At 43.1% G+C, this 26,297-nt stretch overlaps 1 protein-coding gene across 1 annotated transcript in view; it reads right to left on the bottom strand.

Annotated features, from left to right (window-relative positions):
- Positions 1-2,227: 2,227 nt before the first annotated feature.
- Positions 2,228-26,297, bottom strand: part of ADAMTSL3 (ADAMTS like 3) — a 312,372-nt gene continuing 288,302 nt past the window's right edge. Inside the window, exons 24-28 of the mRNA XM_046655289.1 lie at positions 17,613-17,795; positions 15,749-15,865; positions 11,108-11,291; positions 7,785-7,989; positions 2,228-2,459 (exon numbers count right to left, since the gene is read on the bottom strand). Of these exons, the coding sequence (XP_046511245.1) occupies positions 2,256-2,459; positions 7,785-7,989; positions 11,108-11,291; positions 15,749-15,865; positions 17,613-17,795 (893 nt within the window). The 3' untranslated portion in view covers positions 2,228-2,255. The remainder of the gene's footprint in view (positions 2,460-7,784; positions 7,990-11,107; positions 11,292-15,748; positions 15,866-17,612; positions 17,796-26,297) is intronic.

Here is a 26,297-nt window from a genome sequence, read left to right as displayed (position 1 = left end):
ACTTCAGCGAGCCCACAGGCAGCATGCAAGTCAGCAGAACTGGTCTGCGGGAAAAGTGGACCAAAAAACTGCCCAAGAAACCCACAGTCGCTCTCTAGACAAACTCAGTCCTTCCTCGTAAACCACCAGATATTTGAGGAAAATTGACAGCATGGAAGAAAAGCACCAGGATGTAAAAACAAACAGCCACTCCAGAGGGAACAGAAATGATGGAGAAAATGAAAGGCAGCTAGACTCTTTCCTCTCAGCTCTAGGAGCTTTTCTTCTATTATGTCTGAAAACTTTCCGCCCCTTCGTTTCATTTCCGTGTCTCTTTTTCTAAAACTGCTCTTAATCAGACGTTGACCCTCCTGATAGACCCCTCCATGCCTTCTCCCTTCTTCATTATTTCCGTCTCTTGTTTTGCTGCTTTTAGCAGGAACGTGCACGGCACATCCGAGGAACTGAGAGGACAGTGTGGCTGGGACACGAGGCTGAGGGAGAGCGAGGTCTGGGACGAGGCTGTCCAGGGAGGCAGGACTCGACCGTGCGGTGTTCCATGGGGCACGTTAGGGATCAGGGTCAATCTTCTTCCTAAGACCAAGCGAAGCCTCTAAAGTGATACTAACCCAGCAGGGAGACGGGATGTCGGGGTGGGATGATCAGATTTGTGTTCTGGGGAGGTTACTCTGGTTGTGGTGTGGAGACTGGCTTGGAAAGGAGCACAGGTGTTCGGAGACCAGGTGGATGGCCTGGCCAAGGGTAATGGTGGTAGAGACAGAAAAAAGTGGATGGGCTTGAGAAAAATTACACAGAGCCAAAAGGCATATAAAAAGTAATCAGAAAAGTACAAATTACAATAAGATATAATTTTTCATCCATCAGATTGGTAAAATATTTAAGACTGAAAACCTATTAATGTTGCTGAAAAAGAGGGGACTCTCATACGTTGTTGGTTGAGACATTTTGGTGGCAATTAAGTAATATCAAAATGAACATGCCTGTCAATTCAATTCCATATCTAAAATCTGTCCTATAAGAATATTGCCTTTTGAGAATAAAGATACGTCCCAGGATGTTTACTGCAGCATTTGCTGGTAATAGCAAAACATTTGAAACAAGCAAATGACCATCAGCAATGGAATGAGGAATATTAAATACAACAGTTAAAAATAATAAGGTGAAGCTTAGGTACCAAGATAGGAAATGAGCCTATAATGTATTGATAAGTAGGAATAAGTTTCAGAACTATATGTCTGGTATGTTAAAAAGAATACTCAATCCACGTATGTGTTTGTGTTGTAAACACAGCTTTGAGAATGCAAAGTAAAACATCTGGGCTGATGCATGTCCATCTGTGTGTGGTCTCCATCTTCTCAGTGAAGGAACCCCGGTTGCCTGTCGAGGATGAGGGCAGCTGTTCCAAACATTCTCCCTTTGAGGAGAAGTATTCTGGCTGGAATTGTCTTGTGGGGAATAGGAAATGCCATTGCCAAACCTTACTGAAGGCTCAAAATGGCAAATGAGCCAATGCCAAGGTCATCTCATTTTCTCCAGCAAGACTCAGATGTGGAGGAGGAAGAAAGAGCCATGTATTGAGCATCTAAGACCCACGTTAGCCTCACACGGAGCTAACTATCAAAACTCCCCGCCTATAATTTCCCATGGACGATCATACCCCATTTTGCAGATTAGGAGGTTAGAGGCTCCACGGTCATGCAATCAGAGAGCGGGAGACCTGCAAAGCCCCTCACGGCGTGCCCTCTGGGCTCGCTCCTCACTTTGTGGGCTGGGGCACACTCCTCTGGGAAGGTGGAGTCACCAGGTGGAAGGAGTCTGGGTCCCTGGGAGCTTACGGAACAAAGCTCTTTACCCCTGAGCCGTCAACCAGCTCCGACTTTTATACAAGAGCAAAGGAAAGCCCCTCCTTGCTGGAGCCCCTCACCAGGATAAAGGTTTACTTTATTCTCTGCTGGACCACTCTGCCAGCATCCTCAGCCTAAGCTTCTAAAGAGGAATAAAGTAGCTCATTGAAAACATCAGGGAGATATAATCTGAACCTAAACCAAATACTGTTAGGCTTGACCAACTTTGTATATACAGGAAAACATCTGTCTATTCTCAATGCGCCCCTTTTTTCTCTTTGGGGTGCCTCTCTCTATATGCATAACATCCAAATAATTTGTAATCATAAGTAGTACATATTAATTAATATTTCAGTATAATGTATACTATTGAGGACGGCGCTATAAGAAACCATAATTTCCTAGGAATTGTCAATTACGCGAGGTGGTGGACAGATAGAGTAATTCTACTTCCGCGCAGTCCTGGGCGGGGACCGAGGTAGGAGAGCTGTGTGCTGCCCTAGGGCGGAGCCAGTACCTCCTGTCCTCACAGCTGGAGTCAGAGCCGTTGTGGTGCTGACAGACGACGAGATGGCGCTGCGTCCTCCCAGCACGGCCCAGGCAGCGTCCGGGACACTGGAACCAGAGCACAACAGTGTGAACAGCCCTGCGAGCCCAGCCTGCTGTGCTGCCAAGACCACGCACTGAGGTGGGGTTGTCACAGACCAGCCCCGGGGGCCAGCTGTCCCCAGGGGGCGTCAGGGAGGATGGGAGCACAGCGCTGAGGACCAGACTGCCCTGCCTCAGAGCCGGGAAGATTCCTAAGTTCCTCTTCCCCCCTTTCCCCCCAGAAACTCAGAACACCTTCGGGGAGAAGGGAGAAGGACAGCGGCAATCTGTCACCGGTTGGGCTTAGGTCCAGAAATCACCATGCTTGAAACCATGAGCCATGTTTGGGTTTTCCCACTCTGAGCAAAAACGGAGGCTTGTGTGTGATGGTGAGTTCAGTTATAGGAAAATGTGTTTTGAACTGCAATTCTTAAACTTTTATGTGGTCATTATACCCATTAATTCTTCCTTATAATTTGTTTTATGCTTGAAAAGGTCTTCCCGTCATGATAGTTCGACTTCAGTTTAATTACTTTTACATCGAGTGCTTTAATCAAGTCAGAATTCCATTTGGTGTCTGCTTTGAGTCAGGGCTCTGATTTAGGCATTCTTCTTACATTAGTTAACCAATTTCCCTCAGACTATTGTTTTTTTGCTAAGGACTTTATTGAGATATAATTCTCATGCTATACAACTCACCGTTTAATGTGTGCAATTCAGTGGTCTTCAGAGTTGTGCAACCATCACCACGATCAATTTTAGAACATGGTCATCACCCCATGAAGGAACCCCACCCCTTGAGCAGTGACTCCCATTCCCCCATGGCCTCTCCCCCACGGCCTCGACGACCACTCATCTGCTTTTCGTCTCTACAGAGTCATCTACTCCAGACTTCACACACGCGGCCTCCTACAGTCTGTGGTCCTTTGCGTCTGTCTTTCCTCACTCACCAGAATGTCTGCAAGGTCCATCCACAGTGTAATACACATCAGCACTTCATTCCTTTGAATGGCCAGATAATATTCCATTGTACAAACAATTTGTTTATTCACCAGTTGTTTCCACTTTTTGGTTATTAGGAATAACGCTGCTATGGAAACTCATGCGCAAGTTTTTGCGTGGATGGATGTTCTCGTTTCTCTTGGGTATACACCTAGGAGTGGAATTGTCGGGTCACATGGTAACTGTCTGTTTAACCTTTTGAGGAACTGCCAGACTGTTTTCCAACATGGCTAAACCATTCTACATCCCCCCTAGCGGTGTGTGAAGGTTCCCGTTTCTCCATATCCTCACCAGCACTGGTTACTCCCTCTCTTTTTGATGAATGGCACGCTACTGGGTGTGAAGTGGTGTCCCACTTGGTTTGGATTTGCATTTCCCTAATAACTAAGGATGTTGAGCATCTTTTCATGTGCCTGTTGGCTATTTGTACCTCTTTATTGGACAAATGTCTACTCAGATGCCTTGGCAACATTTTAATTGGGTTATTTGTGTTTTTATTATTGAGCTGTGTTGTTTACATATTATAGATACGAGTTCTTTTTCATATATGATTTTTAATTATTTTCTACCATTCTCTAGGTTGTCTCTTCACTTTCCTGATCATGTCCATTGAAGCACAAAAGGTTTTAATTTTGGTGTCATTTATTTTTTGGTGTCATTTACTTTTGTTGTTGTTGTAGGTTATGTTTTTGGTGTCATATCTAAGAAACCATTTTCTAATCCAAGACATGAAGATTTATGTCTACGTTTTCTTCTAAGAGTTTTATAGTTTTAGTTCTTCAATTTAGGTCTTTGATCCATTTTGAGTTAAATTTTTGCCTATGGTGTAAGCTAGGAGACCATCTTTGTCCTTTTGTATGTGGACGTCCAGTTGTCCTGCACTGTTTGTCGAGGAGATTACTGGTTCCCCATTGAATGGTCTTGTCACCCTTGTAGAAAGTCAGCTGACATAGACGTATGGATTCATCTCTGGACTTTCAGTTCTAGCTCATCAATCCTTATGTCTATCCTATGCCGGTACCACACTGTCTTGATTACTATAGCTTTGCAGTTAGTTTTGAAATCAGGAAGTCTGAGCCGTCCAACTGTGTTCTTTCTCAGGATTGTTTTGGCTATTCTGGGTCCTTTATATTTCCATACGAATTTTAGGATCAGTTTGTCAATTTCAGCAAAGAAGCCAGCTTGGCTTTTGATAGGGATTTTGTGTTGAATTTGTAAATCAGTTTGGGGAGTGTTGTCACCTTAACAATATTAAGTCTTCTGATTCCTACACCGGGGCGGGGGGGGGGGGGGGGGGGGTCTGTCCATTGATTTAGATCTTCTTTCACTTCTTTAAAAAACCTTCTGTAGTTTTATACGGTCTATTCTTAAACCATTCTTCCCCCTATGATTTACCGCCTTTGAACTTTAACCCCATTTACCATGGAGCTGTTTCTGTGCTCTAATTATACTCCATGACTCATGTCCATTCCTGCAGTAAAGCTGCACTTTCCCTACAGCAGCTCTGCAGCATGCTTTGATGTCCAAGTGGATGGGAGGTCCCTCCACACCTCTCATAATTTGTTTTTCTAAAAATTTTCTGTCCTCATTTATTCTCTCATGTGAATGTCAGAACTACCCTAAGTTTCAAAAAGAATTCTACTGTAATCTTAATTGGAATTATATTACATGTTTCAGTTCATTTACGGGAATGGACATCTTTACATTACTGAGAGTACCTTTCTTTGTTCAACTTTTCCTTATGTGTTTCAATAATGTGTTATATTTTTCTGTATGGGTTCTGAGATGGTTAATTCTACATGTCCGCTTGACTGGGCCATGACATTCCCAGATATTTTGTCAGACATTATTCTGGATGTTTCTGTGAGGATGTTTTTGGATGAGATTAACATTTTAAGTCAGTAGTTTGGAGAAAGCAGATTACTCTCCCTAATGTGGGTGGGCCTCATCTGATTAGTAGGCTGACCCTTCCCCAAGTAAGAGAGGATTCCTTCTGCCTGACTGGATTAGGATGTTGGTTTTTTTCTGCTTTTGGACTTGAACTGAAACACTGGCTTTTCTTGGGTCTGGAGCCTGCTGGCCTCTGGGCTGGAACTATCCCATCAGCTCTCCTAGATTTCCAGTTACTCACTCATCCTGTAGCTCCTGGACTTGTCAACCTCCCTAACTGCATGAGCTAATGCCTTCTAATAAATCTACATATGTGTAAAGAGATTCATTACACACACACACACACTATATTGGTTCTGTTTCTCTGGAGGACCCTGACTAACACAGATACACAGATTTGGGTATTGAGAAGTGGGCTGCTGCTGTGACAAACACCTGAAACATGGATGTGGCTTTGGACCTGGGCGATGGGTAGGGCTGGAAGAGTTTGGAGGTGCATGCCAGAAAAAGCCTAGACTGCCTTGAAGGAAATGTTGGTGGAAACAGGTTTCAGTGGAAACAAGGAACACGCTACAGGAAACTGGAGGAAAGGCAGCCCTCATCGTGAAGTGGCAGAAAGCTCGGCTGAACCGTGTTGTAGAGTTTTGTGGATGGTGGAGCTTGCAAGGGATGAAACTGGAAATTTCAGCGAGGAGGTTTCTCAGCAAAGACTTCAAGGTGCACCCTGGCTTTTCTCGACAATAAAACACAAGGAGAGAAAGTGAAGGGATTGTTAAGAAGAAGGAACCGGAACTTGAAGGTTTGGAAAGTTCTCAGTCCATCCGTATTCTGAAAAACGAGAAGGTGTTTCTGGAGAGAGCAGGAAGGGTGGGCTGGGCAATCTGTCCACGAGGAGATCACCGTGGGGTGGATCAGCATCAGCAGAAGCCGAGAGTAGAGACAGGGTTATACCAGCAAGGAGACGGCTGGTTTGGACCAAAGGGAACAGAGACGGACACAGGGAGGGAAGGCTTGGGGGCTTCTGGGATTCTATAGGACGGGATGACAAAGCTATTCAGCTGCAAACATGCTCTGTCCTTTAAGAACAGCAAGCCAAGACGACTCAGTGATCATCAGGGCTGCCCCTCCCACTCCAGGCCCAGGGGGCAGGGCCGTGTCCTCCGCAATCTCAGAGCGTGGCCCTCCTCATTTTCAGAGGCCAAGCTGCCCGCACCCACTGCTTCAGGAGCAGGGCCACTCCAAAGAGACGCGTGGGTGAGGCCGCTGCCCAGGGCGGGGGCAATGCCGGCACCCCAATGGGTCTGGAGGGCAGAGCATCAAGCCAAAGAGGATTATTCTTGAGCCTTAAGATCTAGTGGAATCAGCCTTGCTCTGTCTGGGACTTGACTGAGACCCATCGCCCCTGTCTTCTTCCTGAGTTCTCTCTTTTGGAATGGGAATGTCCAGCCTGTGCTTCTCCCACCATCGGATTTTGGAAGGACACAATTTGTCTGGTTTCACAGGTTCACAGCGGGAAAGGAATTCAGCCTCAGGATGACTCATTTCCCACCCAAACCTGATTCAGGTGACACTCAGTGAGACTGGACGTGGAACTGATGTGAGAGGGGGATAGACTCCTGGCGGTACAGGGATGGGGTGAATGTATTTTGCATGTGGGGAGGACATGAATTTTGGGGGGCCAGAGGGTGAAATGCTATGGACCAGATCATGTCCCCTCAAAATTTATACATTGAAGCCCTAAACCATCCATGTGACCATATCTGGAGACAGGGTCTATTAGGGGGCATTCAAGGTTAAATGAGGCCCTAAGGACAGGGCCTCAATCCGACAGGGACAGTGTCCTCATAAGAGGAGGAAGAGACACAGAAATCTCTCCCCTTCTGTGTTCACAGAGAGGAGGCCAGGTGATGACCTGGTGAGAAGGCAGCCGTCTACGAGCCAGAGAGAGAGAAGTCTCACCAAACCAACACCGCCAGCACCTGACCTGGGACTTCTAGCCTCAGAACTGTGAGAAATAAATTTCTGCTGTTTCAGGCTCCCAGTCTGTGGTCTTTTGTTATGGCAGCCCAGCAGACTGATATGGGTTCCTATGAATTTCTTCCTCAATATTTTTTATTATAATATCACTGATGGTGGCATTAGGGATGTGGGTTCTGAGACTTTGTGCACATGTTACTAACGTTCCTTTGCTCCTTCTCTCGAACCTACTCTTGGTCCTCCTGCCCCAAACCAGTCTATCTTGGAGCTTCTGTTACTCAGCTGCTGCAGGAGGAGGACCCACCCTTGATTTAGCTTTGTGCTGGAGGAAGAGACACTGTGACTTCCCAGTGTCATCCTTGAGGTCAGGCACACACATTCATTTTAGAGGCCAATCAGATTTTTCCCCACAATTGAAAAAAATATATGAGAAGCAAGGTGATGATTATAGTACCGTCAAAACGTCAGATCTGTCGGCTTTACCTGGTCCCCTGGTCCAGCGGGCGACTGAACGCACGGCGGACTGGTGCACGCTCTCCTCCCCCGAGGCCTGTCCCTGGGGGCACATGCTCGTGGAGACACCACCTGCACAGTCCCGTTGGCTCTTGTGCGCTTGCAGGTCACTTGCCGACTGCGGGATCCTTCACCGCAAGACACAGAGCACTCGGACCACGCGCTCGTGGACCACCTAGGAGCAAAGCCACAGGAGCTCCGTGAGGATGGGCACCTCAGACCCTGCAGGGCGGGGCCTCCAGAGAAAAAGCTGATCCCGACATCGTGACTGTTTTGGGGCCGTCACGGGTCTCTATGGGAAGCGGCGGCAGCACAGATAACTCCCAGCCTTGTTCTCGGGTTTTGTTTTACTCAGGGGAGCAGCAGAACCGCCATGCAGAGACACCAGTATAGCAGGTGTGCAAAGCCGTCATCAAGGATGTAAGAGCTGCCACTCATGTGGCCCCCGAGAGTGGAGCTAGGGTAAACTTAGGGGGAAATTTTAAAAAGGTGGATTTCAACTCATTGAAACCAAAGGGAAGAAAATATTTTTAAAGCACCTGTGTGCTGTTGGTGAGATATTTACATGTTATCTTAACGGAGTTCTCATGTTATCCCCATTCTCGTGGGGAAGAAACCATTGTCCAAGGGGTGAAACAACTTGTCTGTGGTCACATGACTAACATGTCAACTGCGCTGGAACTGGATTCTAGATTTATCTGACCCAAAGGTCACACTTTAATGATCACAGGAGACTGAGCTCGGGACTGGGCTCCTCTGAGACGCTGAGTGTCTGTCACTGAAAGTGTTCGAGCTGCCGCTGGGACACAGCAAAGCGGGGCCCCTGCCTGAGGTCTGCGGTTCTCCAAGGGGATCACAGACTCGGATGGGAAAAGAACTACCTCTTCATTGTCACTAGGCTCTAATTTAGTATTCGGTTAGAATTAGGAAATACTATTAGTATTTCCTTCGATTATAAAAATGTCGGCCACAAAACACAGGCAGTAGTATTAGCGTTACCTGTGGTTTCCTTACCAATAGAAATCACAGATATTTTCACAGGACATTACAATTGTGGCAGGAATCTCAAAGTATTATTTATATTCATCACCACTTCAAAATTAACATACTACCAGATCTTATTACTTAGTGTTAATAAAGAAGCAAATCTATTATACCACACATTTTTTGATATTCAGTAGTGGTATTTCAGTATAATTGGCTCCCTTTCTAATCAAATATATTTTATTTTACAGATTTAAAACCCTTGTTCTGCAAAGGGATCCACAGGCTTTGCCCAACCAGAAGTGAGGTCCACGGCACAGAAGCGTGCAGGACCCCGACGCAGAGGGATCCAGGTTGGACGACCTCCATTGTCTCCTCCAGGTATGAAAGTGTGACTCCGTTTATCCTAGGGATCTGCAAAGGCTTGAGAATATTTGGTAAATAAGGCTGCTGATAGATCTCCCAACGTGGGTTCTCTCCACTTTGTGAGAATCAAGAGTCGAGACAGAGCAGTTTTCTTGGACCGAGTTCCCTGGTCATTGTCGTGTCGGTCTGCTGCCTCCAGAGGGACGGTGACCGCACAGATCTTCCTCTGAAGAACACAGTGGGTACAGCAGACATGGGGTCAGGCACCTGCAGCGTCCACGCCCTTCTAAGAACACGCTCCAAAGCATCTCTTTTGTTTCCCAGTGTGACTTGCCTGCCGCCCTCTTCCAGGACGCAGGTAATGGACCGAGCGTGGACACCACACAGAGGCCGAGCCGTGCAGTGAGAAGTGTGCCTCCATCTTCTCCTCAGTGAAAAGGGGTGATAACAGTGTCTGCCTCACACGTCTGTGCTCAATAAACGCTACTATTATTTGTTAGACTTGTTCACTGTGGATTTTGGTGCCATCTGGTCAGCCGTCTGCTAGGGTCTATGCTATTCAATCATTCGTTCATTCATTTCACAAACATTTTCAGAGTGTGCATAAGGGGACAGACGTCGCGTTAAATGCTGGGGATAAAATATTGAGCAAAACGGCCATGGATTGACTCTCATAGAACTGACAGTCCAGTGGGAGAGCAAGACACATGGGCTGTGGGAAGAGCTATTAAAAAGAATGATAAGGAAATATAAACAAACATAGAGCGCAGGGGCCCGATTTGGTTTGCAGGACTAAGGCCAGGGAAGGCTTCCCTGAAAATAAATAGGTAAGAATAACTGAGTGAAGGGAGAGGGAACAGTGTTCTAGGTGGAGGGAGCAGCATGTGCGAAGGCTCTGAGTCAGAAGAGAGAAGGGCACATCTAAGGGACAAAAAAGACCAGTGTGGATGGAGACCAGACAGCCAGGGTGGGAGAGACCAGCAACGAGACAGGACACAGGCTGAGGCCCCGCACAGAGGGACGGCTACTCCTTCACACACGGACTCGGGCAGGCAGCAAATGTCTATGAGCACCCATCATGTGCTAGGCACTATTTGAGACACGGGGGTAAAAAAATGAACAAGAGAGACACCCTGACACCAGGGATTTCAGCTTCGTCCTAAGAACAAGGAGAAGTCACTGAAGGGTTTTAAACAGAGGAGCACCGTGATGAATTTGTGTTCGAAAAGATGGCTCTGCTTACAGAGTGGAAAAAGCACTCTCGGAGGGAGACAAGGACCAGGAGGGCTGGAGTGGGCCATGCGAGAAACGACGAGGGCTCGGACTCTGGTGGTGACACGGAAACTGACAAGAACGGATGGAGGCGAGAGAAGAGGGGAGTCCAGGATGCAGTCACTGAGACCTGGGACACAGGGGACGGTCGGGCTTGGTGGAGACCGCAAATCCAATTTTGGACTTTTTAAATATTGATTTGCATCATCTGCTACATAGAAAGGTTATCGATGGCTTTACCTCCAGGAGTGGAGTCTAGGGAACTGTGTGTGCAACTAGTGCCTCTGTGATTCTGGCCCACTGCACCATCTCCTGGGTAAACCCATGAAATCGGCTTCACCACGCTCGTGAGGAAAAGAAAGCGCCGTGAATGCAGGAGGCAGACCTGGGAGCGACTGACAGCAGAGGCCCTGAAGACAGACAATCTCAACTTGAATCCCGGCCCCTGTAAGCATGTGGCTTAGGGGAGCTTTTCCATCTGTAAAATAGGAAACTAACAACATCCCGCTCACGGTGACTGTGAAATGATCCACGTAAAGCGCTTTGCAGAACGCCTGGCTCAAAGTACATGCTAAATAAATCTCAACGATAGAGTGACTACGTCCACATTTCTGGCCTTAAGGCAAGCAGAGACATGGTGCTGATGTGGTCAGAAGAGTGGCTGCACCTACCTCGAGGGGCAGTCCCGGACGTTACAGGGTTGAAACCCGGCCAGCGGCTTCTGGAGGGGATCACAAAGGGCCTCGCTCACTGCCTGCCCATCGACCATCACACACCGGGGTCTCTGGATGCGGGCTCCCAGGTGGCCACAGGTGGCAGAACACCGTGTCCAGTTACCAAGCTCCCAGACAGGCTCTGCAGAAAGGAAATGAAAGGTCATGACAGCCCTGAATGAGAAACGGTGATGGGCTGGAGAGGACAGGGCCGAAGACCACCGAGAGCAGTTTTCTGGTGAGCTGCCTGCCTGGTTCTCTAAGTAGCACACTGAGAGAAAGCCATCACGTAGCACGAGGGCGCACTTTAAATCTCATTTTCCTTCAACTAACTTGTTGTAATAACTGGTGGGAACGGCGGCCAGAACTGGGCCCTTGGACCACAGCCTGGGAGAGGGGCTATTGTAGGTGAGCTGGATCTGCCAGAGAAGTCCCAGAGCAAGGGAGGAGGCACTCCAAGCAGTGGGCTGCCTCCTCAGCATCCCCCAAGCAGAGCCAAGAGCCCGGGAGAGGAGGGCTGTCCAGGGGATGCTCCGAAGGGTTCTATTTCTCCAATGTGGATCAGGCAGAGGAACGAGAGATGATTTAGCAGAGCCCAGGGATTAAGCAGTAAGGGTAAAGATGCATTTCAGTTCCATTCTTACTTTTCCATTAATTCTTAATCTAAACTTCAGATTAGTCTTGAAACTGCATATATAATTTGTCATGGACACATCTGGAAAGGTAAAAACAGGGGTTTCCTTTACAAACGTTGAAGCTGACCACCTCCAGTAATCATAGCTTTTTCATTTTCGTCCCTGTTCCAAACAGCCTTGCCCTTCCCTTTTGACACTTGGTAAAAAGATGAGGTAGGGCCTGATGATGACAGATTTGTGTATGATCACAGAAGGTGCCAGATTTTCCTGTAATAATCGCAAGTAATTGATAGCTACCAGCTGTGTCCACAGGCTCCTGCACATAGCAGAGCGATTTAACTTATTGTTTTCCAGTTTTTCCTTCTGAGTTTTGAATTTTTGTCTGAAGTTGCATATGGCATCATTTGCAAAGCAGAACAATATGTATTTTTAGTGTGGGCCCCTTACAGTTTATTTTAAACAATTTTTAAAAACAGCTAATTTTATTGAGAACCTGGAGGTGACAGGTACCGAGTCGGACACTTTGACATAAATTTTTCATTTAATCCTTATGGTCATCTTGTGAATGAGATTATTTTTATTTGCAGAGGTGGGAACTGAAAAAAACTTAAGGACTTGCCCAGGGTCCTTCATCAGTCAGCTGGATTGGACCCAGGTGTGTCTGACTCCAGATCTGACCCTCTCTACTCTGCCACAAAGACACCTTGACAGTTCAAGGCAGGACACACACACATTTCTTAAAAAACATGCATTTTTTTATTGAGGTATAATTCCTATGCAATAAAGTGCTCAGATATCAGGCGTGCAGTGTTATGAGTTTTCACAATTGTATGTACTTAGGGAACCACGGGATCCAAAGTAAAGCGTGAAACATTTCATCTCCCCAAAATGTTTCCTGCTAACTCTTTTTAATCAGCTCTTTCGATTCATTCCATCGTATGAATACACCACAGTCTGTTTATCCATTCTCCTGGCGACAGCCATTACGAACTGAAGGCTGCTGTGAACACTCTTGTACAATATTTTTTGTGAACACGTTTTCATTTTTCTCAGGTAAATACCTGTGAGTGGAACTGTTGGGACGAGGGTGGGCGTAGGCTTAACTTTATTGGACAATGCCACCGTTTCCCAAAGTGGCTGGACCGTTTTACACACTTATCAGCTGTGCATGAGAGTTCCAGTCGCCTCCCATCCCTGCCCACACTTGGCACTGTCAGTCCTTTTGTTTTCAGTATTCTGGTAGGTGGTTTTAACTTCCATTCTCCCGTGCCGTCTGTGGATCTTCTTCTGTGAACCATCTGTTCAAGTCTTTTGCCCGTTGTCTCTTTTGGAGAGGGCAGAGTTCACTGGTAACTTGTAGGAGTTCTTCATATATTCTTCATATATTCAAATTCTTAATCAGACATATGTTCTGCCAATCTTTTCCGCAGTCTATGGCTTAGCTATTCACATTCTTAATGGTGTCTTTGATGAGCAGATTTTTACTTTTTTGATGAGGTTCAATTTGATAATTTTTTGTTTATGGTTAGTGATTTTTGACACAAACGCATTTGAAAAGCAGAGCATATTTACTCCCATATAAGAGTCCTCAGTGGCCTCCCATGTTTTAGGAATAAGCTCTAGCCTTTACCTTGACCCTAAAAGCCCTGAAGGACTTGGTCCTCTCAACGCTGCAGCGCCCTCTCACGCCCTCGCCGTCTCCCTCACTGTGCCCCAGCGTGTGGATCGTCTCTCTGCTCCTCGACCGCATCAAGCTCATTCTCACTTTCCGGTCCTCGCCCTCACTATCCCCTCTGCCAAAACGCCCTTCCTCATCTCTGCGTGGATGGCTCTGCCCCATCCCTTACGTCTGGGCTCAGAGATCACCCCCTCAGGAGTCTGGTCCTGACTATTCTCTAAAGTGGCTACGGCCAATCCCTACACATCTCATTACCTGATTTGTCTTCTTCCTAGCACTCACCACAGAGAAATACCTTATACATTTGTTTACTTGTTTACTGTCCATCTGTCCTACTGGAATGCCAAGTCCGTGAGGGTGGCGATCTCTTCTGTCCTGTTCACCACTAGGGCGGCATGTTATACATTAGGTACTCAACTGTATTGGTTAAATTAATGAACGAGTCTCTTTGAAACACTACAGTAAGGACCCCTTGAAGGGTTGGCATATTCCATAGTGTGTGCGTGTGTGTGCACGTGCATGGGTGTGCATGTGTGTGTGCGTGTGAGGTGGCAAAACAATGTAGCTGGTTCCGATAAACCAAATTTTCAAATATTCCAAAGGCTTCACCTTCACCAGCAGTTTCCACCTCATGAATATCCATTTCTAACTGACTTGAGGGAGTCCTTCGTGTCCTCATGCTGCGTGCTGCCGGGGCATCTCCCTGCCTTCGCACATCTTGGTTTCTCTGCCTGGAGTATTCTCCTTCCTCTTCCCAGACAAGCATCACGACCCATATGAAACCTCAGTGGGCTTCTCCAGAGAGAGTTGGCCCTTCCTCAGCGCCACCATCGCACTTCGGTTGTCCTTCCATCACAGCACTCGTCACACTGCTTCAAGATGTCTGTTTACAGGACTGTCTCCCTCTTTACTCTCTGAGCTTCTCAGGGGCTAGGTCATCTCTGTATCTCCAACTCTGGCAAGAGTAAGCACCACTGGGCAAGTGTTCATTGACTGTTGCTATAGGCTGAACGTTTATGTCTCCCCCAAATCCATAGCCAAATCCTAACATCCAATGTGATGGTCTTAGGAGGTGGGGCCTCTGGGAGGTGACCAGGTCATGAGGGTGGAGCCCTTATCAATGGGATCAGTGCCCTTGTAACAGAGGCCCCGGAGCTCCGTCACTCCTTCCACCATGTGAAAGCATGGCGATGAGACAGCTGTCTACAAAACGGGAAGCGAGCTCTCACCAGACACTGGATCTGCTGGTGCCTTGATGGTGGGCTTCCAGCCTCCAGAACTGTGAGAAATAGACGTCTGTTGTTTATAAGCCGCCCAGACTGTGGTATTTTGTTACAGCAGCCCAAACAGACTAAGATAAATACTGACTGAATGGATAATAGCGCATGTAGTAATGGTAGCATTATGCCTGAAAGAGAAGAAGAAACGCATCATAGAAATACCCTAGATAATGATGTTGGAAATAATATGAGTTAGATTATTGACTGGCAGCTTGACTCTATTGTCCTTTTCTATGCTTTCCCTGCATCTCTGGAGGTGGAAGCCTAGAAACCACATTTCTAGAATCCTTATCTGCAGAGTTATAGCCTATAGGATATTTTCTGCAAAGGAGGGGCTCTTACTCAAGATTGGAAAGGTTGAAATGATGTAGTCGTTATCGCCCCTGTATAGCAGATATAACGAAGCATGAGGTCTAACAGTAGCTTCTCCGTGTCTTCCTGTGATTTAGCCATTTTTGAGCTGCAAGATGCTGAGATCATCAGTTCCAGTGTCTGAGATTCTAGCATTTCTGATTTTCTTAACTCTACCTCTCTCCCTTGGCCTCCTGAAGAGTTTTGCAAGCTTCAAATACTTAGATTAGGTTTTCCTGACCAAGCCCTGATACATAACAAAGTTAGTATGTGTGGGAAAAAAAAATTGTGGAAGAAAAAAATGAAAGAATTGATTCCAGAATTCAGCAACTCTTCCCTCTATTAATATTTGCCAAGTTGGCAATAGTTTTGAAACTGGAAAACCAATATCTGTATTATCACAAATAACGATGTATATCGTGATATGAGCTCTGCGGGCTTTTCTCAGGAGTGAGGTTTTTTTCCCCAAAATGTTTCAATATGGAAGGAACAAGTTGAACCACAGAAGGCTGAAGGTCAAGGGAGAAGCTGGCCAAATGCCTAGGAATAATTTTACTCATTGCAAAGTGCAAAACATGGAGGGCCTTTTAGCTAAATCCTTTTCCTTGCACATGCTTCACAAATGGCAAATTCCAAAACAGTCAAAATCCCAGACCTGGAAGTAGGGGTCCTCCTGTTGGGTCATTGCTTTTGGTTCCAGTGTTGGATGCCCGGAGAACATGCTTTTTATGGTCCTTGGGAAATACAGTTTTATTGTCTGACCATCTTTGTTCTGAGAAAGAAAAAAAAAGAAACACTTGTTTACCAATGACGAATTATCTAATTTTTGCTCCAGCTTAGGTGTTCTTAAAGAAGACAAGTACTAGGAAGTAAGCCTTTTCCAGTAGAATGCTATGCTCCTGGATGCTCAGGCTCACCCAGGTCTGGGAGCCGTGGACGGGTTTGGGTGTAGGGGGTGCGATAGGTGTTTAGTTAGAGTTATTAACTGTGCTAATACATGGCATGTCTGCATGTTTTCAGGGTTTATAGCCTAACTAACAAGATGGAAGAAATGTATTCACCAGAATTCCCAAAGGGACTGGAGGAAGCAGCTGGGTCCAGTGGGGCCCCTCCTCTTGAGAGGAGCCTTGGGGGCAGGAGAATGGGCAATGGTTTATAGGGAACCTCACGTGGTGAGGGGCTCTTTGGGGAGGGCCACATGGAGGTATACCAGTACCTTACTGACCAGCACTGAGAGTCCACGAGGGGTAGTATGAAGAACACTGGAAGCCAAGACTATCTATTTAGGCTCTAGTACAAACTTACTGTGAGTCTAAGGTTTCCTCATTTACACAACTGGATTAAACATCACTCCCCACCACACTGTGCTATTGTAAATATGAAAAGAGTTAATGAACATCAAGGTGCTTTGTGCACAGCTATTCCAGCTCCCTGCGTTGGCGCCTCCCACCTTTTTACGTCTCTGGACTCCTCTAAGTGCCTACAAGAAAAGCCATGGAGAAAGCTCTTCCCATCATCTTCTTGCTTCAGCAATGGATTCTATGATCTAACACAGGTTCTGCCCATGAATCAATTTCATGCATTTATGAAACACTTGTTTAACACCCACATCTGTGTTAGGAGCTGGAGATACAAAAGGGAATAATAAATAATCTCTAATGTCCATCTGACTGACTTCTGTGATTAACTCTCAATTGGTTCCAAACTCTGGTGGTAAAGAGGAGTATTATTTATTGACTCCTAAAACCCCAGCAACATACAGCCAATTTTGGTGATAAGAGTTTGGTGAACTCCAGACATTATCCCTAGCTGGTAGCACAAGAAGAAGCCAGCTTATCATCCTGTGCCAGGGGCCACGTTGTAAGGACCTCCTCCAAATTACAACACTGACCCGACTGTAAGGTGTCTTAAGACTCAATTTATTAGTATTTACTGAGCACCCACTGTGTGCCTCACACTGTATTATATCCTCAGGACTGCAAAAGAAACAGCAGACGTGGTCTCTACCATGTTCAGTTGGCCCTACAGGATGGGAGGTATTGGGGCAATGTGAGAAAGACAGCAAAAGACACTTCTTCCTGGGAGAGCAGGGTGCCTGGAGAAAAGCATGGTGTGTGTGTGTGTGTGTGTGTGTGTGTGTGTGTGTATTGGATCATAGGGCGGGAAACCACGTTGACGAGAACAGAGATCAGTGCTAGCTTAGAATGGGGCTCAGGGTCAGGAGCCAAGCAGATGAGGAAGCAGAACATGAAGAGTCTTGATTCCGGGCAGAAAAGTTCAAATCCCATTGCAGGTTCTTAGGCAGAAAAGCAGCAGCAAGAAAGTCCCATCCTTCTGAGACAAGAACTGGTAGGAGTATTAGATTTAGTGTTCTTTTGTAGGTAGGCAGTGGCAGGAATAGCTAAAACCATTTAATGTCCATCTTGTTCACTCCTTGACTCCAGAACCAACAAAAACTGGGTCCTCCTTTGTACATATTATGGGAAGCACTTGAAGAACAGCCAGAATTGGACACTTACCCAGCAAGCGGAGCACAGATGTTGCCATTGACTTTCCAAGAGCATTGGTGGCTGTGCAGACATAGGTTCCTTCATTTTCAAGGGAAACATTCTGCAACAACAGGGATCCATTGAAAAGCAAGGAAATATTGTCACTCAGAGATCCTCCTCTCTTCACCCAAGTTATATTAGGCTGAGGGACACCTTTGGAACAAAAACAAATATGACAAAGGCAAATTCCTTTAAGAATAGGGCCATCGAACCATAAGACAAACACCATTTAGCATTTTGATCACATCAGCAAATGAGTTTAGTCACATGTCATGGGAAAAATGGCTATTTCTATAGCTCCTCTGTGGCAGTTGGGGGATCCTGTTAAAGCAAAGGGCTTTGGTCTACTAAGGACCTGACTGGTTCATGGATACAAGTCAAGGAATAGGAACCAAAGAGGGTGGACTGCTGTGTACTGAGAAGGGAGAGAAATTTGAAGTTGAGAGGGGGTAGCGGGAGAACGGCTGGAAAAGAGGAGCTGGGGAAGCTGGGTGAGGCAGAGAGAGAAATGCCCAGCAGTGGGTTGTCACAAAGAAGCCTTTGGGAAACAAAAATATCTAATATGGTCTTTATGTTGTTCACTGGGCATATACAATGAAACGTTCCTCCTTCAGGAGGAACATAAAATCTCCAGGGAAATAGATTTTGTTCATTAATATTTTTTTAAAAGAGGGTAATTTCAGGGGACAGAAAGAGGTGTTGAGTTCCAAGTCTGGGTTGATGCAGTGCGGTGCAGAGGCTGAGGAGCATGAGGGAGCATGAGGAATTAAAGGAATTTCTTCCCCCACATCTTGAGAAGTCTCAGCATTCTGCTGGGCCGTGAATGATAAACCCAGAGGAGCCTCATCTGGTTCTTAAGAGCTAGAGCAGCCTCAGGTGATGCCTTAGACCAAGCTAGGTCACTGGTTTCGAGGATGTCCCCTCCTCCTGCAGTGCCCTGGATAGAGAGAACGTGGCATCCATGGCAAGCCTTTCTAACAAAAGAAGAGATGTCACCACTATTTTCACGACATTTTCAATGCACCCTCCAGTGGGCACAATGCATGCTCCAGGAGACGCTGATTCTCACGGTTATTCCCATGCCCCAGGAAGCAGTCGACATTAGTGCCATCTTACAGCTGAGGAAGCCGGTCTGGTCAAGACTAGGTTGGAACCTAAATGTCAGAGGAGTGCCAATCACAGTGCATACATCTTTCCAGTTGTTTCTTCTACAAATATACACACGCAGAGAGCTGAAGCTGTCCTAAGGTCACCAGCCACTTTACCAGCGGAGAGTCACACCCACACAGTTTACCCCAGAACTGATCCCTTAACCACAATGGAGGTGGGACTTGTATGTTTCTTGATAAATTTATTCCTGGGCATCTTACAGTTTTTATGGCCATAGTGAGTGAGCTCTTTGAAAATATATTTTACAGTTGTTCATTGAGTAGGACAATTAGGAAAGCTACGAACACTTGCATATTTATCTTGTATCCAGTAATCTTCCTGAACTTTAGTATTTTGAATAGTTTTCAATTGATTTTCTTTTTTTTAGGGTATACAATCAGATCATCTGCACATAATGACAATTTTATCTCTTTTTTCCCCAATGTTTATACTTATAATTTCTATTCACTCTTGTGTTGTATTAACTAATGTCTCCAGAACAATACTGAATAAGAATAGTTACAGCAGGTATATTTGTCTTGTTTCCAACTTTAAAGGAAATAGTACTAATGTTTCATCCTTAAGCTCGATATTTGCTTTCGTTTCTGATAGTTGTTATCAAATCAAAGAAATTCCCTTCAATTTCTAGCCTACATGGAAATTTCTAAGTCTTTGAGTTGACTTCTAGTTTATTTTAATTTGCTTATTTTAAAATTAAAATATTTAAAGGTATTAATTTTCTTTTGAGTACAGCTTTGACTGTATATCTTGGATTTTTGAAATGCAATACAACTATTGCCATTATTTCACTCATTCCAAAAATGTTTATCAAGTGAGACTCCTCTCTGCTGGTGCTGAGAATATTGATGGTGAACTAAGTTCCTCAAGACATTTAATTTTAGAAGGGCGCTTTGGAGGGAGACAGATGACTGCAATGAAAGGAGATAGGGGCTTATGACAAAGGTAAGCACTGGATGCCATTGGCACCTAGGAGCTGTGGTTCATGCAGACTGGAGGGAAGATCCCCACATGAAGGAGCATCTAAGCTAATGCTTTAGGACAAGTAGGAACACAGCAAGTGAAGGGGGTGGGGGTAGCGGGGAGATTGTTTTAGGTAGAAGGAACAGCATCCATAAAGGCCTGGACGCAAAGGAAAATACAGTGCATTAGGAGAACCATAAAGTGTTTATTATGACTGGAGCTTCAAGTACATCAGGGAGGAGTGAGGAGAGATGGAACTAAAGAGGTGAGCGGGTGCCCATAAAATAAACATTTCTTATCCACAGTAAGAAGTGTGGTTGAATTTATTCTAAGGGAAATAGGAAACAATTTAGTTATCTTAAGCAGTGGTGAAAATATCCGATTGGTGCTTTAGAAATATCCGTCTGGATGTCACGTAAAATGGGGAAGAGGGAGACCAGGTCAGGACGACTTAGGCGGCTCCTGAAGCCACTGAGGTGAGAGACAAAGGGTGCTAAGGGGAATCTGGGGGCAGTGGATCCAGAGAGAAAGAGATGAACTTAGTAAATATTAGGGAGGAAAAACCACCAGGACTTGGTGACTGATCTTATCTGGGGGAGTGAAGGATTTAAGGACAACATGCAGATGGATGGGGGTTAACTGAAATTGGGGAGACAAGAGCAAGAGCAGATGTGCATGGAGCACAGGATAAAGTATTGTAAGTATACTGAGAATGAGCTAGGTAAATAATATCCAGAAGCAACTGACTCTGGGTTTGGAACTCAGAAGAAATGTCTGGACTGGAGAGAAAAGTATTAACACAGGAATGATTACTGAAATCACGAAATTAAATGAGGTGATTGGGGGAGAATGAATGGCATGACTGCAGAAGACGGCTCAGGACACAACTCTGAGCAGCAGAATGGTTATCTGAGTCGTTGGCAATTGCATCTGATTTCCTCTTTGATTCACATGTTACTCAGAAAGGAATTTTAAAATTTCCAAGTAGTTGGCATTTCATTCACTTAACGTTTTGTAGAGGACTTGTACCTTTAGTGCCTTGTGATCAGAAAACGTAGTCTGTACAATTTCTGTTCCTCGAAATTTCTAAGGTGCATTTGTGACCTAATACCCAATCATTTTTTTGTAAATATTCTGTGGATACTTGAAAAGAAGGAACATTATTTATTTTTAGGGAGTAAAGTTCAAATACACACAATAATTAACTCTTACATTCTTTTAGTATGTCTCCTTGTTTATTTGTTTCTCCTTGAGCTTTCATGTCCAGAACAAGCGCTCAAGTCTATGTTTGTAACAATAAATAACAATTATAAAATGTGTATCCAGCACATGACAATTCATGGTGACAATACTTCACTGTGTATTTTATTCTTTTAGATGAACATCTTCTTATCTTGGTTTTTAGTCTTGAATCCTATCTTGTCTGATTTTACTAGTGTGACTACTGATTACTCTGTTTCTACTTCCTTCTGCTTAAAATACTTTTGTCCAATCTTTGAACTTTCGGTATAATTCTAATTTAGAAATGTCTCTTGTAGTATGTTGTTATATTGTAAATAGTATATTGTTAGGTTTTATTTGGAAACCCAGTTTGAGAGCCTTTGCTCTTAACAGCAGTGTTGAACCCCCTTAATATTTATGGTGATTACACATGAGTTTGGGTTTACTTTTGTCATGTTCTAGGCTTTCTGATTTTATGGGCCTTTTGATTATCCTTTCTTTGTTCCCTTTTCTTTTATAATATGGAAACTGAATGTTGTATTTTAAGTTCAAATAATGTTACAATTTGCTTACAAAATAAACTAGTTGATGGGGCATGCCTGGTGGCACAGCAGTTAAGTTTGCACGCTCCGCTTCAGCAGCCCAGGGTTTGCTGGTTCAGATCCCAGGCATGGACCTACACACTGCTTGTCAAGCCATGCTGTGGCAGCATCCCACATATAAAGTAGAGGAAGATGTGCACAAATATTAGCTCAGGGCCAATCTTCCTCAAGAAAAAGAGGAGGATTGGTGGCAGGTATTAGCTCAGGGCTAATCTTCCTCAAAATAAATAAATAAGTAAATAAACTATTTGAAAGAAATTTGGATTTATTTTTTAATCTAGTAATCCCCTTTTCTAGGAATTAATGTTACCGATATACCAATATACAAAATGCTCTATGCAGTTATGTAAAAGCAAAAGCTTGGAAACAATTCACATATCCAATAACAGGGATCCATTAACTAACTTACCATAATCTATGCAATAAAATATCATAAGCCACTCTATAAAAGAATACAAAAGTGCTCTATATATTCATGTATAAAGATTTCTAAGAAATATTGTTCTTGATGATATATTCAAAGTACTGAAAGAAAAAACTGCCAGCCTATAATATACCTAGCAAAACTATCCTTCAGAAATGAAGCAGAGATAAAGACTTTCCCAGACAAAAAAAGCTGAGAGCTCATCATCACTAGACCTGCCTTACGAGAAATGCTAAAGGGAATTCCTCAAGGTGAAATGAAAGGGTGCAAAACAAAAACACGCATATGAAAGTATAAAACTCATGGGTAAAGGTAAACACATACACAAATATCAACTCTATAATATTGAACTGGGAGTGTATAAATCACTTTTAACTCTAGTATAAAAGTTAAATGACAAAAGTAGTAAGGATAACTATAAATAAAAAATTTCTTAATGGATACACAATATAAAAAGATGTGAAGTGAAACATCAATAACATAAAGTGGGAGGGCAGAGAGGACAGGTGTAGATTGTTTGTATGTGATTGAAGTTATATTGTTATCACCTTAAAATAGACAATTATAAGATGTTTTATCTAAGCCCCATAGTAACCACAAAAAAAAGAAATACTCATATTAGACACACAAAATAAAAAGAAATCAAAGCATGTCACTATTTTTAAAAAATCAATAAATCACAGAGGAAGACAGAAAGAGAGGAAAAGAAGGACAAAAGAACCACAAATCAGACAAAAAAATTTTAAAAATGACAATAATAAATCCTTGCGTATGAATAATTACTTTAAATGTAAATATATTAAATTCTTCAACCGAAAGGCATAGAGTGGCTGAGCTGATCAAAAGAAAAACAAGATACAAATAAATGCTGCCTACAAGAGACTCTTTTTACAATTAAAGACACTCATAGGGTGAAAGTAAAAGGAAGGAAGAAGATAGTCTATGCAAATGGTAACCAAATGAGAGCAGGGGTGACTGTACTTATATCAGACAAAATAAGTCAAAAACTGTTACAAGGTCATTATTACACAAAGGTCATTAAATATTGATATCAGGGTCAATTAATCAGGAAGATATAACAATTATGAATATATATGCACTCAACATTGGAGCACCAAAATATATAAAGCAAACATTGACAGACCTGAAAAGAGAAATAGATAGTGATTCAGTAATAGTAGGAGACTTCATTACCCCACTTTCAACAATGGATAGAACATCCAGACAGAAAATCAGTAAGGAAACAGTGGACTTGAACTACATTATTGACCAAATGAACTTAACAGACATACATAGAACATTCGACCCAACAACAGCAAAATACACATTCTTCTCAAGCACACATGAAACATTCTCCAGGACAGATCACATATTAGGCCACAAAACAAGTCTCAATGAATTTAAGAAGAGTGAAATCATACCAAGTATCTTTTCTAAACACAATGGAATAAAACCAGAAATCAGTAATAGAAGGGAAACTGGAAAAATCACAAATATGTGGAAATTAACCAACACACTTTGAACAACCATCAGGTCAAATAAAAGATCAAAAGGGAAATTAGAAAATACTTAAAACAAATACAAATGAAAATACAACATACCAAAACCTATTGGATGCAGTAAAAGCAATACTAAGAGGGAAGTTTATAGCAATAAATGCCTACATTACAAAAGAAGAAAGATCTCAAAGAAACAACCTAACTTTACACCTCAAGAAATCAGGAAAAGAGCAAACTAAATGCAAAGTTAGAAGAAAGAAGGAAAAAACAGAGATTAGAGAAGAAATAAACGAAATTGAGAATAGAAAGACAATAGAAAATATTAACAAAACTAAGAGTTAGTCTTTTGAAAAGATATACAAAACTGACAAGCCCTTAGCTAGACTTATTACAAATAAAAATACTCAAATAACTAAATCAGAAATGAAACAGGTAACATTACACCTGATGACACAGAAACCAAAAGGATCATAAGACATTATTATGAACAAGTTTACACCACATTGGATAACTTAGAAGAAATGGATACATTCCTAGAAACATATGAACTACCAAGACTGAATCATAAAGAAACAGAAAACTTAGACTCAAACCAAGAATAGGGATATGGAACCTGTAATGAAAAACCTCCCAACAAAAGTCTAGGGCCAGATGGCTTCACTGGTGAATACTACCAAACATGGGAAGAAAAATTAACACAGTCCTTCTTAAACTCTTGCAAAAAATTTAAGAAGTGGGAACACTTGCAAATTCATTTTATGAGGCAGCGTTACTCTGATACCAAAGCCAGACAAAAACCTACAAGAAAAGAAAACTATAGGCCAATATCCCTAATGAACACAGACGGAAAATCCCCAACAAAATACTAGCAAACCAAATTCAACAACACATTAAAAGGATCATATACCATGAGCAAGTGAGATTTATCCCTAGGACACATGCAAATTAATTAATGTGACACACCCCATGAACAGAATGAAAGATAAAAGCCACATGATCCTTTCCATAGATTCAGAAAAAGCATTTGACAAAATTCAACACTCTTTCATGATAAAAACTCTCCACAAACTAGACACGGAAGCAACTTACCTCAACATAATAAAGTCCATATATGTCAACCCACAGCTAACATCATACTCAATGGTGAACAACTGAAAGCTTTTCCTCTAGGATCAGGAACAAGATAAATAGCCCCACTCTTGCCACTTCTATTCAATGCTATACTGGAAGTCCTAGTCAGTGTATTTAGACAAGAAAAATAAATAAAAAGGATTGGAAAGGAAGAAAGTAAAATTATCTCTGCTTGCAGATGACATTATCCTTTATGTAGAAAATCCTAAACACTCCAAAAAAATTTGTTAGCACTAATAAACAAATTCAGTAAAGTTGAAGGATACAAAATCAATATACAAAAATCAGTTGCATTTCTACACACTAACAATGAACTATCTGAAAAGGAAATTAAGAAGACAACCCCATTTACAATAGCATCAAACAGAATAAAACACTCAGAAATAAACTTAACCATGGAGGTGAAAAATTTGCTCATGGAAGAGTACAAAATACTGATGCAAGAAATTACAGAAGACACAAATAAATAGGAAGGCATCCCATGTTCATGGATTGGAAGACTTAATATGGTTAAAATGTCCACACTACCCAAAGCTATCTACAAATTCATGTAGACGCTATCCCCATCAAAATTCCAATAGCATTTTTTAAACAGAAATAGAAAAAACAATCCTAAAATTCATATGGAACCAGAGAAGACACTGAATAACCAAAGCAATCTCAAGAAGGAAGAAACAGCTAGAGGCATCACACTTTCTGATTTCAAAATATCTTATGAAGCTACAGTAACTAAAACATTATAGTACGGGCATAAAGACAGATATATGGACCAATGGAACAGAACAGAGAACCCAGAATTAAACCCACATATATACAGTCAACGAATCTTTGACAAGGGTGCCAAGAATACACAAAGGAGAAAAGATAGTCTCTTCAACAATTGGTGTTGGGAAAATTGGACATCCACATGCAAAAGAATGAAACTGGACTCCTGTTTTACACCATACACAAAAATAAACTAAAAAAAATAATAAAATAGATTAAAGACAAACATAAGGCTGAAGCTGTAAAGCTCTTAGGAGAAAACATAGGATAAAAGCTTCTTGCCATTGGCCTGGCTATGACATCCTGGATCACCAAAAACACAAGTAACAAAAGCAAAAATAGACAAGTGGGACTACATCAAACTACAAAGTTTCTGCACAGAGATGGAAACAACGAAATGAAAAGGCAACCTAGAGAATGGAGGGAAATATTTGCAAGCCATCTGATAAGGGGTTCATATCCAAAATACATAAGGAACTCATATAGCTCAATAGCAAAAACCCAAATAACCCAATTTAAAAATGGGAAAGGAACAGACATTTCTCTAAAGAAGAGATACAAATAGCCAACAGGTATATGAAAATATGCTCAATGTCACCAGTCATCAGGGAAGTGTAAATCAAAAGCACAATGAGATTTCACCACACTTGTTAGGAGGGCTGTTATCCAAAAAACAGAAGATAACCAGTGTTGGCAAGATTGTGGAGAAATTGGAACCCTTCTACACTGTTTGTGGAAACAAAGTGGTTCAGCTGTTTTGGAAAATAGCATGGAGGTTCCTCAAAAAATTTTAAGAATGAGAACTACCATACGATCCAGCGATCCCACTTCTGGGTATAGTACATATCCCAAAGAACTGAAATTAGGATCTCAAACAGATATC

The sequence above is a fragment of the Equus quagga genome, chromosome 2 (assembly GCF_021613505.1).
Source record: "Equus quagga isolate Etosha38 chromosome 2, UCLA_HA_Equagga_1.0, whole genome shotgun sequence".
Classification (NCBI taxonomy): domain Eukaryota; kingdom Metazoa; phylum Chordata; class Mammalia; order Perissodactyla; family Equidae; genus Equus; species Equus quagga.
This window is presented reverse-complemented; position numbering and strand designations above follow the sequence as displayed.